The sequence below is a fragment of the Chelon labrosus genome (assembly GCF_963514085.1).
Source record: "Chelon labrosus genome assembly, chromosome: 9".
Taxonomy (NCBI): Eukaryota; Metazoa; Chordata; class Actinopteri; order Mugiliformes; family Mugilidae; genus Chelon; species Chelon labrosus.
Genome location: NC_140359.1, coordinates 10306214 through 10319002, shown reverse-complemented (window position 1 = coordinate 10319002; position 12789 = coordinate 10306214). Strand labels below are relative to the sequence as shown.

The 12789-nt window shown below is 39.9% G+C and overlaps 1 protein-coding gene across 1 annotated transcript; it reads right to left on the bottom strand.

Annotated features, from left to right (window-relative positions):
* Window positions 1-1226: 1226 nt before the first annotated feature.
* On the bottom strand, window positions 1227-3698 carry tmem230b (transmembrane protein 230b). Its single transcript, XM_084551812.1, has 3 exons — window positions 3334-3698; window positions 1794-1916; window positions 1227-1703 (listed from the first exon to the last, which is right to left on the bottom strand). Exons 1-3 carry the CDS (start codon window positions 3436-3438, stop codon window positions 1563-1565), a joined length of 369 nt encoding a protein of 122 aa, XP_084407938.1. The 5' UTR covers window positions 3439-3698; the 3' UTR covers window positions 1227-1562.
* Window positions 3699-12789: the final 9091 nt, after the last annotated feature.

The window sequence follows — 12789 nt, the reverse complement described above, 5'->3', positions numbered from 1 at the left end:
TTTCTGTCAGTGATTTTAATTATCTTACCCCAAAAGCCAGTTCTCACAGCGTCCTCGACCTGGATCTTAATCAAAGATGATTAAATGTAGTATCAAATATATCTGATGGTTAAGTGATCAGATCAGTTATTGTGGTCCTGTTTACATTTGGGTTTAAAATAACCAATCCAGTGGCAGACAGAGTGTATTACCACAAGGGGGCGGTACCATAGACTGTCTATGGGCGGTTTCAGCTGAGGCGTGCTTGCGTAATTATGCGCCACAGAAACACAGAAAGCTAACTTTAGTTCCGCTATAAAAGAGCCTTAATTTATGTGCAGTATTACTACTATACAATGATTTTTGTCTAGATGACAAGTTTGGAGAGTAATTTTTAAAATGTGCACATATAGTAAAATCACGGTAACATTAGTACAACATTACAATTAAAAATTAGTTATTAAAAGTTAAGCTGTGAATGAATTAAGGTATGAAAATATTAAGAGGAAATAAGAGTGATTACAAGGAAAAATGCAGCAAATCTCTGCTTTCTGTAAGAGGTTTTTTTTTTCCTGAAAAGAAAATCTGAGCTGATTTAAAGTGCATAATCTGATCTGACTAATACTAGGTAGTTTGTTGTTGGCTGCTAATTGAGTGGGCTCATTTGAAAGCAAGAAACAAAGAGAATGCAAGCAAATATCCTTGAATTATCTCTTGGCTAACAGCGGGTTGCCAGACATCTGCGAGGATTATAGAAGTCCAACCTTTACTAGCAAATGAGTTTCACATATGACATTATCCGACAAAGAAAATTGAGGTGGCGGCCTTGGTGTTTATTGCCAGACCTTCAAACTATGACGAAATTGATGAGTGGATAGCGCAGAAAGGTTTTGCTGACGTGGGTTAACAGAATGTCAGCTCTTAATTGCTTGTGTACTGCGCTGTTTGACAATGTTTACCCTCGGAGGCCAGGTGCACCATATGGAGATCAAAGGATTGGAATTAATCAATTAATCACACAAAATCCTCCAGGAAACAACTCTGCAGAGTAAGGAAAGAGGAATTAACGAAAGCATAAGGCAAACTGTGGAAGAGTTAGGTATCAGTTATCTACCAGAGCGGTCATTTAAAGCCAGGTAATTATTTAAGTTTTTGAACCAATGGACAGGTAGGTGGATCACCGCAACTAACAGTTGGTTCTGTTGTAAAAATTATGGTTAAATACCTTTACCTACTGCATTATAAACTATAATCTGAGTTCTGTGACACTGCAGTTTCTATTAATCAGAGGTCATATTCTGACACTTAAATACTGTCTGTCTGTGAGTATAGATGATCAAAAATGGCATTATACAAATAAAAAATACAATTCAGTTTCAGTTTTATTTATTTATTAAGCTAAAAACAAATATACAAATCAAACAAATCTGGCTTCATAGCTGCAGCCTAAAAATCTACCAAAAGAACCAAAAGATTTACAAAAATTATTACAATTTATTTTAAGGTATCACTGCCTTAGATTTAGCAAATAATGCAGAATGCCTGGAAGCACAGCAAGACTGAGGCTGAAGCTACAGTGTTGATCAGTCATCAAAGTCTGGGATATCATCATAGGAGTAGCCTGGGTAGCCCTTTGATGCGTAGTAAGCTATCCGGAGGTGGTAAATTCCAGGCAGGAAGACGAGTATCCCAATGATAAGGACAGGCACGGTTCGGTCAGAGTGCTGAAACAGAGAACATATGTTAAGTGAATATAAATGTCATGTTTATTCTGTGTACAAAAAAGTTACTTGTACTTTGGAAAAAGTACCCACTGTGACACCGAAGTATCCAGCCAGCAGAAGGGAGCCAATGATGATTAACAGAGAGCCGATTAAAAAGAGTATCGTGGCCAGTGCAATTGCTTTGTATGGGACCTTGGGTGGGCTCCTTTTGAACTGTGGAGAAGGACAAATATTTAATTAAAACACTTTTTTTTCTACAGCACTGTCTGTGTTATGTAGTTAACCGGGCAGGCAAAATGCATCTGCCACATAATGAACTTCTATCAACAAGAAATCTCAGAAAAAACACAGAAAACTGGAGCAAAAGTCACATTTCCTACACTGTAACTCGGTTAAGTTTTCCACATTTTACATAATTTCCCACATCGCACATAGCTGCCAAAACAACCACATCTTTGTTTTGTTATGTTTGACCTAATAAAACATTTTGTGTTTCTTGATTTGAGCAAAATACATGTTTGTCGTTTGTAATACATGCTACCCTCAAATGGGTTCAAATTCACCGCGATCATGAGAAAAGTTCACATGAACAGCACCATCTTGTGCTATTCATGACTTCGTAGCTGGAAAGTTTCAATAATGGCCAAGTTCAGGAGTTGTGAAGTATTTGCTAATGTTTTCAGAAATAGCAGCGTTAGATGGTGAGTTAGTATATGGTAACAAAGTTGTGTTTGTTAGCTTGCTAACCTTTCTAGGTGCCAACAGAGGCCTAGTAGCAGTGTTCTCAATACTTATGGAAGATGTTACCACTTGAAGGGCAAGTGTTTTGTGTTGTTGAAGTTTTAAGAAATGTATTGTACTTTAGTCATATAGAGTTCCCTTCATATTTCCAATCGAACAATAAAGAAATACACAAAAAATATAAATAAACTTAAACAGATGCATTAAAATGTTGTGCACTATTAGGAGGGGGGGGGGGGGGGGCAGTATTTACAAATGCAGCTGATGGAAAGAAACTGATCTTGGGGCATGAGGTTTTGGTCCTGACGGACCGCAGCCTCCTCACAACCCTGTGTGAGGGGTGTGAGTGGTCAGCCTGTGTACAAAACGTCCCATGTCGTAGCCACGAGTACACAAGTTCAATTTAAAGGCAACAAAACGCGGATGAAAATGACAGTTCCAACTGTTCACAATTGCTACAATGTGCACTGAATGCAGCACTGACACAGCAAATACTTTAAATTGCAGGAAAGGCACAGGTGTATCAATTATTAATACACCAAGAGTTTTTCTGCTTAAGACAAGGTAAATGCAGTGAGGGAAATAAAAAAAAAAAAACATCACTGAAAACGGCATTGCATTCTGGGAAATGAAAGTGCAAAGTATTAACTGCACTGCACCTTTATTTGAATATTTTATCATATTGTGGTTCAATCTAGTTTATCCAGTGCATAACTGCTTTTAGGGTGTGTAGTTACAATTCTTAGAAGTACATGACCTATGACCTTCAGTCTATTATTAAAACACGGTAATCATTACTCAGTGCCTGAGGAGCATTGATTAGCTCAGCCCTCCCTACAAACACAGCATTAGTGGGTTATCCTAGCATTATGCTTAAATGCTGCCTTACCTGTAAGTCAGTGTAGCCGTCATCATCAGTGGCCAACCTGGAGTACCTAACCTTGCTGTTAGGAGGACCGTGGGACACGACATTACGAGCAGGCATCTTCCTCATCTGCTCTGGACTTTGCTTGCAGTTTGTTTTTAAGATTTCAATGAGGCAGCTCTGCTACAGACGCGTTAAAAGAAACGACGAGGCAGTCATCATCACTCACGAGCTCTCACTATCGAAATAAAGTAAAATACCACACTTAAAATGTAATGTGGGACAGTTGCGACTTATTTTAGCACGTTTAGAGACGCGATTACAGCAGCAGTTATCTGTTCAGCAGCTTCCGTGTTTTCGGAGCACAAATCTCCTCCGCGCATGCGCAATCTGTATCATCGTTATTAATTGGTTATTGGGTAGATTCAGCACGCCAAGCTAACAGTTATACCTGTTAAGCAAGATTTAATTAAGTTTGTGGTAATTACGCAGCATTAATATCATACAAAGGACTTGATTCTGATGAACTGTTGTTGTTGTTGTTGTTGTTGTTTTTTGCACCACATTATATCCACCACAAGAGGGCACAGCCGAGTCTTCTTAAACTGACCAGGGTCACGGCGCGGAGCAGACTGACACACCGGTGTCAACATTCATCTTTCTATGTGGATGTTCATTTCCGGAGGAGTCCTCTCAGGCCATCTCTGAAATCACACTGTGTTCTCAGAGGATAAAGTTTCTGTCAAGGCTGCAGCTTTTTGATACAGTTTTATGTAAGAGAAGCCGACTCTTCCACTGAAGGCTGTTTTATTAAACCACACACATGCAATGCAATCACAAGCGTTCGAGTGTTTATACTTGCATAAAAATTTAACCAAACAGAAAATAAGAGAAGTGGAAGAAAACGAATGAAAACTCTGCAGCTTTTCACCAAAACAAAAACACATCAATATTCACTCTATTTGATTCCATCAAATGAATTCATCATCTTATTGTTTAATAGTTGGAATGAAAATAAAATTTGTTATATGCATCCTCGGTCATTTGTGTATACAAAGCTGTTTGCCAGATACTGCCATCTCTCTAGTCCCGCTCAGCAATCGCCTGGATCTGTGAACGACTGACCGTGAAATAGGCAAAACACACAGAAAATAACATCTGCTGGCAATCCCCCTGAAATGAATAATTAAAGCTATTGTGATAGTTGTAATATATTGTATTTTTCACATTTTTTCTTTTTTTAAAGTGTTTTTCACATTCCGCTACTGGTCTGCTGAAAATTGGACTGTCACAGAGACAAATAAAGTCTCTCCTTAAGGCTGAATTCAGAGACCAGCTTTGCCCTGAAGCTACACATAGCGAGTGGGTCACTGTGATTCGTGCTTTCTGGTAAAGCCATGTGTGCTACTTGCAAGGATAAATGTTTGAATGTAAACAATCTGGCAATACACTGCTCTTTTCATAAACAGTAATAAGAAAGAAAATGCATATTAGATGCGCTTGCGGCCTCAGTAGCACACTTTAAGTACATGTTGGCAGAGAAAGAGTCTCGAGTGATCATTAGTGCACTAAGAGACCTTGACTGCGAGTCACATTGTTGTAGTTTAAAGCCTTATTGTCAGTCTCTGTGGGGATATGAGCCCTGGAATCATTTATTTAGATTTTCATATTTGTAATGTTTTTCCACTCTATGCAAGATGAATTACTATGCAACACTTTGTACTGTAGGTTCCCTTTATGGGGTGCGTATATAGCCAAGCCTCGGCATGAAATAATCTCCATAAATCTACCCCGTATACAACTGGATTTCATGTCTGTTTTAAGGGGATTAAACACATGCATCAACTCTCTTTATAGGCCACTTAAAAGGGCATCAGTATTACAAATGACAGTGCCTGAATGCATGCAGTCTATGCTACCATTTCAACTGTTGCTGACAATAACAACACAGCTTTATCCTTTGCTTTATCAATCATGCCAGTCCTCACTCATATCTCACAGTTGTCTAAGCCTGCATGTGGGCTTCACTAATTAGCTGACACTGGCACACCTTCCTTTCTATGCTAAATAAGTTCTCTTTTTATCTGTTCTGTCTCCTCTCTTGGATTTTCAATACCTACAATCAAGGTCACTGCACAAGCCGCATACCCTGCCACAGTCTGAATTTAGAAACATGGCATTTAATTTATCTGCTCCACGGCCTTGAAACAATCTACAAGACCGACTACATCTGCAATTATTTTACATTCATAAATTCAAGATGAATGGGCACAGGATGGAATAATTTATCTGTGAGTAACCCCGCTGCCCCTTTCCATTTGTTTTCAGACATTACTTCATCTATTGTCTAGATGTCTTGTCTGTCTTTTTCTGAAATACACGTGGGTACTGGGATTTGCAGTTTCATCGTATTCTCAGTGTAGTTCCCTATACAGACAATGCAGATCTAGTGACATCTGGAGTTGTGATTAATTAATCAGATGATATGGAGGACTGTCACCAGTCAGAGGGGGGCAGAGAGTGTTGTCATGTTAGATAATCCCTGCCACTAGACTATAATGCCTGCACAGAAGAGCATCGGAACAGCTGAGCACACTGAGCCCTCAGTGTGTATGTGTGTGCATGTGTTTGTACATCTGCGTGTTAAGAAGACAGCAGCACTCGCCCCCTTATAACCCCTGAGTATGACACTGAACAGTAAGAGAGCAGCATTTAGGCCATAATTAGAGTCCTGTTGAAAGTGGAGTTCTGTCTGCTGAGATAATTAGGTCTGTCTTCATTACAGCAATTGCAGATAGAACCACGACTGGAGCCCAATAAAAGCCTAAACCATTATACCACTTGAGCATCACGCAATCTCCCTGTGGTTTAGCCTTTTTACTTTTAAAGCCCCAGGGTTTCAGAAATGATCAAATGTGCCATAGGGGTGGTGCACAGGTGCTGCTGTGCAACAAGCTTTTCAAAATGTAAAATAAGCTTGCACCGTCTTAATATAATTATTTTTTAGGCTTGTCAAGCCACATAGATGCGGGGAAGAAATAAATGATCGATCTTTTTTGCGGTTTTGTGTTTTGTCCTCAGCGTCCTCAAATACTGAGAAAAGAATGAACAGTAATATCTGAAGTAATACAGCCCAGGATGGCACTGTCTGTTTGGGTGTTCCCTCACTTTGGTGCAGGCTGAAATAATATTAGAAGGATTACCATTAAATCATGCTTGGTACCCCATAAATCCTACCGATATCTCTAATTTCTAAACTGACCGGCACATCCATGATTCCCAGATGATGACCCTGAACAACTTTTGTGATACTTGGAACTTTGAATGATCAACATGAAATTTGGTGCTGACCTTAATGCAAATATTGCAAAGGTCCCTCTCCCCAGCCAGTCTCTCTCCAGTTCCTCTTGAGGGATCTCAGAGAGTTCCCAGGCCAGTACAGATACAAAACCCTTCCAGTTAATTCTGGATCTAACCCGTGGTGTCCTCCCAGATGGCCGTGCCCAGCATCCTCATCAGATGCCTGAACCACCACAACTGGCCCCTTTGGACGTGAAGGGGCAGCAGCTCAATTGCTATTACCTCACTCTGTCCCCATGGCTGACCCCAGCCGTCCTGCAAAGGAACCTCGTTTTAATTTGCTTGTGTCCACAATGCCATTCTTTTGGTCACTACCCAAAGTTCATGACCACAGGTGTGGGAAAACCTCGCCTTACAGCTCAGCTCCCTCTTCCCACTGACAGTTCAATATAGGACCTGCATTACTGGGACCGACACACCAGCCTTTCCATCTCTTGCCGCATTCTAAGGTGAAAAAGTCGCGATCTGATGAAGTCAACATCGTCTGCAAAAAGGAAAGATGCAACTCTGAGGTTCCTATACTGGTCATCTTCTCAATCATTGTCCAATAGCTTTGTTAAGACATGATAACACACTAAACTAAGATGGTGGGATGGTAAATCTACTAAACACTGCTTGCTGCTAGCCTCAGTTTTAAGCATATTAGTGTTCATTTCAAAGTTCATAATTTCAAAACTGCTATTTGCAGATTAAGTCTTTGCTTAATGTTTCAATGCTCGTTGTGTGAGATGAGTAAAACGAAAGTATAATTTAAAACTCTTGCAGCCATACTTCATCAGCCTAATCATAACACTAATGTAGTAAAATCACTTTTTAATGACTGTGCTGTCGCTTCAGTGAACAAAAACACTGACTGACGTCGCCTGCTGTGAGTTCATAACAATGTCACATTCGTGTAAGTGATGGTGGACAATTAAATACAAAAGGATCTGCCGACTTTGATTGGATCACAGAAAATTGTCACTCTGCACAGAACGCTAGGAGCTCATGTAAAATTTATGCCAGACATAATCATGATGCGATGAGCAATGCTCTGCTCAAACCATTGCCGGTGCCGCATGTCATGCAGGACGGTTGCAGCAAGACCCAGTGAAATGTCGTCTTCTATTTCTGTCGACTTCTGATGACTCAACTGTTTCTCATTTTTTTTCCTCTTTAATCTGCATTTCAGGTGTGAGCCTCAGGTTAGCCTGTGTGTGGGTGGACAGCTGACTGTTGCAGTGCACACCTTTATTTAAAAATGTTAGCTCAGTTTTCTCCTTCAGCCTATAAAAAAATAACCACAGTGGCTCAGTGGTTTCGAGCATATCACAGCAACATGGCACATTAGGCTTCCATCTTTAATATGCCAGTGAAATGAAAAACTGCAGTATAATGTGAGTCGTGTGTATTTGCCTGCCTCTGATGATTGAAATCTGTAAAATCTCTCTTTTTTTTTTTTAGGCTTTGTCAAAGCCAGAACCAGGAGAGAGGAAATCTCTTGATATGCAATTAAGGGGAATGCCACTGTAAATGCCAACATTAGTGTGAATGCTCGGCTCAGGTTTGTTGCCTCCGTGACGGGAAACGTTTCTTCCGGTGCAGAGATATTGATTTCAGTATCTTTCAAACCCAGCAGCCCACCTCGCTGCATGGGCGGCTCAGAGATGTAATTACTTTTCCAACAGGTAGCACAGTAGACCATAACAAGATGCAAATACATAGAAATCAGCAAACACTGAAGAAACATATGAGCATTGTTTCTCAGTTTTTAAGCATGGTGGTGTTTTTTAATACATGATGTAATTATTGTTCTGTTAGATAATCATTAGAAAGTGGCTTGTCTGTGTCAGTGCCAGACAGTCATGCATGCACAATAAGGACACACAATCCCCTTAAATATTAATAATAATAAATTAAATTAAAATTAAATTAAATATTATACATGGACATGGTTCAATTTATTGCACACACAAAACAGGTCAGTCTATGTTAGTTACACAATGCCTTTTGCTGAAATGACTGTATGTAGAGAGTTCAGAGGTGCGTTTGTGATTTTGCTCTTGACATGACAAAGTAGATTTTTCCCCAGGATATATCAGCAGGCGAAAAACACTGGCACAGTAATATGAAAGTCTCATCATTGATTGATCACGGAGGCTGCACTTTAAACGCTCAAATGTTTACTCCGCAGTCAGGATCAGCATCTCTCACTGTACGCAAGCCCCAGGTAAAGCCTTGATGTCTGGACAAAGCCTGAAAAAACAAAGAACACTGGCTTAACCGAGGATTTGTCCACAGTGGGAAAAGAATCAACCCCCCAAAAATCAATGTGCTGTGCTTATTCATGTGTGCTCGTGGGCGTGATTGCGTGCCTGTTTCTGTTATGTGTCTCCATCATAGCTTAATTGGAAAAAAAAAAAAGAACACCGAAGTACAAGAATGGATGTTGAATAATAGTGTTCCTCTTGAAATTGCAACGCCAGATAAATTACAATTGGCTTTTTTGCCTTTGACATTAACAAATGAGTATTGACCGAGTTGTGCAACAGACAGGAGGCAGGAGAGACTTATAGGCTATGTGCTGCATATGTTACAAAATGTTTATGTCCATTTGTTCTTTATTCTGTTCTTCAGTGCTCCTGTTAAAGCAGTCGTTCTTTCTACATACAGATGCGAATTAGGTCATGGTTCTGTTGATACAATAAATAGGTTTCCATTTCAGCTGGCAACAAAAGCAGTGTAATTAATTTGCATGGGGCATCAGTCAAAATGTCGCTGTGTACTATGCCAAGGCAAAGCAAAGAAAAGAAGACAAAAAGTGAGGGAGATTAAGAAATGAATAACGCTGTAATATTCAATAATTATAGCGTAGAGTTTTATTGTTACTGAATTTGTGTCACCTACAATAAATACTGATGTTGTAAAAGATTTTTAAATAGCCTATCAGGAGAGTTTTATCGTTACATTTTCTTTGCTGATGGGGAGGAAAGTTTTAGGCTGAGCCAACAAAAAATGGATATCTCTTTATATTTTACACGATGGTCGAGGAACAGAGGTGATGGTACAAATCCTGTGATATTGACTCATAAATAAATTAAGGGCCACTCACAACAGAGTTTTTTTAAAAATTTTTTTAAAAAAGACAATGTTGTCGCAGGATAATCAATTCATTTTTTTGTTCACAATGTTTAATTTCTTCAAGGATGCTTGAATGATTCCAGCTGTGGTGATGACCTTTACTTTTACAGGAAGTGGCTTCCATCAAGGCAGAGCATTTAATATGTGGGAGAAAGCATTTTTTTATTATTATTGTGTGAGTCTGGGGCTTAGTCAGCTGTAAAATAAAGCAGGCCATTGTTTCCCAGCTGAGATTTATTTTATTAGCATATATATGATACACATTGTATTCCAGGGCTGTGAAATGTTAAAACTAAGACACAAAACTAAGAGGTTATGAGGCAGAGTCATCCATTTTAAGTTATCTGTAGATTTAAGACAGATAAAACATAATTCCAGTGTTAAAACAAAAGAAATTAAAAGTCAGGAGCAGGAACACAATCTAAATTAGCTGACAATGGAGACAACGTTATGGAACATTTAGTCAGACTGAGCTCATCCAATTCAATAGACTGGATCGACTGAAGCGGAAAGGTACCACCTACGACTGAACAAAAACAGTACAACATTTATTTGGCATTGCCTCTCATTGTATTCACTCTCGACTGACTGACAGTCGCCAAGGTGAGAGTCTCGTTAATGAAACATTTCTGAATGAAAAGTCGTACGGCATACAGTGACTGGTCACGATGACGCACAGGGAGTGATGCTGAGCGGGAGTGAGGTGATGTGAGTGGTTGAGGGGGGGTATAATACTCGGGTGGGGGGGTGGGGGGTAGTGGTTCGAAGAGAAAGCCGTGAGTGATTTGGTACTCATGATCATCTGAAGAGACCTGGAGCACCTGAAGCTCGGGCGTTTGTGCCGCCTGATGTGAGGGCTCTCCACGATGAGCGCACTTCTCCTCGGCGCCTGTTAGAGTGCGACATTCAGCGTTCACAGCCAAAAAAGGCTTTGATCAGCGGAGGAGACGGGATGTGAAAGTTATGGGTGAGTCCCGCAAAATTTTATTTCCAGCATTAAACTGTAGCACTGTGTGTTTATTTTATTTTATTTATATTTTACGCACATAATTTCTTATTCAGTTGGTTCGTTTCTTCATTTGTTGTCGTTAGTCGTTGGACACATTTTAATTGTTTCGATGCTGAAATGAAGTCTAATCTGATCATTGATAGGTGTATGGTTATTTTTTAAATTCAACTTTATGCTGAAGGCGAATTTGTAAAGTAGTCAAGCAAATGAATTATCTCGACTAACAAGCTCTCCATCCAGGATCTTTTCGGATGCGTGTCTGAAATATTAACGCTGGGTCGCTCTGATCTGTAATTAGTTGAGTTTTATGTTATTTTTGTTGTTTTAACATCTCTCTTTATTTTATTTAAACTCAATTCTTAAAGAAAATGATAAACCAATCCTTGAATTTCCCTATTTTTTTGAGAGAAGTTTTACAGGGCTGACGTCTCCAGTGACTATACAAGCCCCTGGGTATGTCATTTTATTAAGGCGGATGTCACTTTATGTCTGATGGTCCTGGACAGTGTCCCCATCTTATAAAGCTGGGAATTGCTCCGCACACAAGCGAAGGGGTTGAGATTACATCTGAGCCAGAATGGCTGTTTACTCCTGACCAATTAAAATAACTACAGACTGTCTGCATGTCTCAGGCTGTCCTCAACGTTATTGTGGATTCCAGTCCAACCCTCAGCAGCAGCTGCACATCAGCCACTTCAACACATTGTTGTGTGTGTGCCTGGAAAACGGCCAAGAACACAGAGTCTATATTTGTGGACCATCCTGCGGTAGAGATGCTTGGAACATGAGGACTTCCAACATTTTAAAAAACAAGCTACCATGCCCTTGAGCAAGGTACTTAACTTCCAGCCACCTCGGTATAGAGATGCTCACTGGTTTAGGGTCACACTGCCGGAAACTACGCCTGCATTTTCCCTTGGTAACCCCCACTAAAGATGCGTGTTGCTCTGTGTGAATATTAAACAGATCAGTGCTGGAAAAGCGCCGAACCAATGAATCTACAAGAGAACAAATTTAAATGAATTCTCATACACCTTAGGCTCTGCAATTAGTGTATAAACTGGATGAATTGATTAAATTAGGTTTGGTCACTGCAAATCTATCCAGCCATATTGATAAAAATGAAAAAAATATGTACAAACGCGATGAATAGTAACCACTTCAATCCCTTAATCTTCTCTGTAATGTAATAAAGTCACTGAGCTGCCACAGATGTCATATCTACACCTTATTACCAGCACTGATATGAGCTTAAATCCTGTAATATGAAACTGATCTGAATTGAAGTGAACTTATTTTACAGTAAATCCGTCAAGCACATTGTCTCCACTTTAATACACCCGCACAGTTTTAATACAGCATGGATAGTTAAGTCAAGGTAACATAATCTATTCAGCAGTGCAAAATGATGATGGCATAATGAGCTCCTGCATTTCTCCTGTGGATAAACATGTAACTCTTACTTTCATAATTACCTTACAGGCATTATTAACCGTCTCCTTCCTCTTCTTGAGTGGGTGGGAGAAGCTCAGGTGCTGTGTTACAAAGGCTGGTGAATGTAGCCTTTGCTGCATGTGGTGCCAGCAGCACTGTGGCTAACCTGGGACATAAAAGTCAGTGGAACATTCTGAACATGTGAACATGCAGCGTGGAGCAAAGGTTTGTGGGGCGCAGAAGAAAAGGTCAGCCAGTGGTTAATAGTGTGGTGAGGAGGGGGCTAAGGACTTGAGGGGACTGCATAATGCCTCCACCTTCAGCGCTGCATTGCACAACCTGTCTTTGTGTGAAGCATGTTTGACCCAACGTTTGAAAGCTGGGACGGATAGATAGATAGATAGATAGATAGATAGATAGATAGATAGATAGATAGATAGATAGATAGATAAGACACAGTCAGTAGAAAAGAGGGAAACCTGAATGAACTTTTAATTTAGTTTCAAATAAAGCAGCTTAACAAAATCCCAAAAATTCTCAACATGGCCACTCTACTT

What these genes read in the sequence shown, in the direction of transcription:
- tmem230b (XM_084551812.1), bottom strand. Translation starts at nt 3,438, where the DNA reads ATGAGGAAGATGCCTGCTCGTAATGTCGTGTCCCACGGTCCTCCTAAC. An exon ending in ACGGCTACACTGACTTACAG is followed by an intron (nt 1,917 to 3,333) that starts GTAAGGCAGCAT and finishes CCTTCTCCACAG; the next exon opens with TTCAAAAGGAGCCCACCCAA. An exon ending in CTGGATACTTCGGTGTCACA is followed by an intron (nt 1,704 to 1,793) that starts GTGGGTACTTTT and finishes TCTCTGTTTCAG; the next exon opens with CACTCTGACCGAACCGTGCC.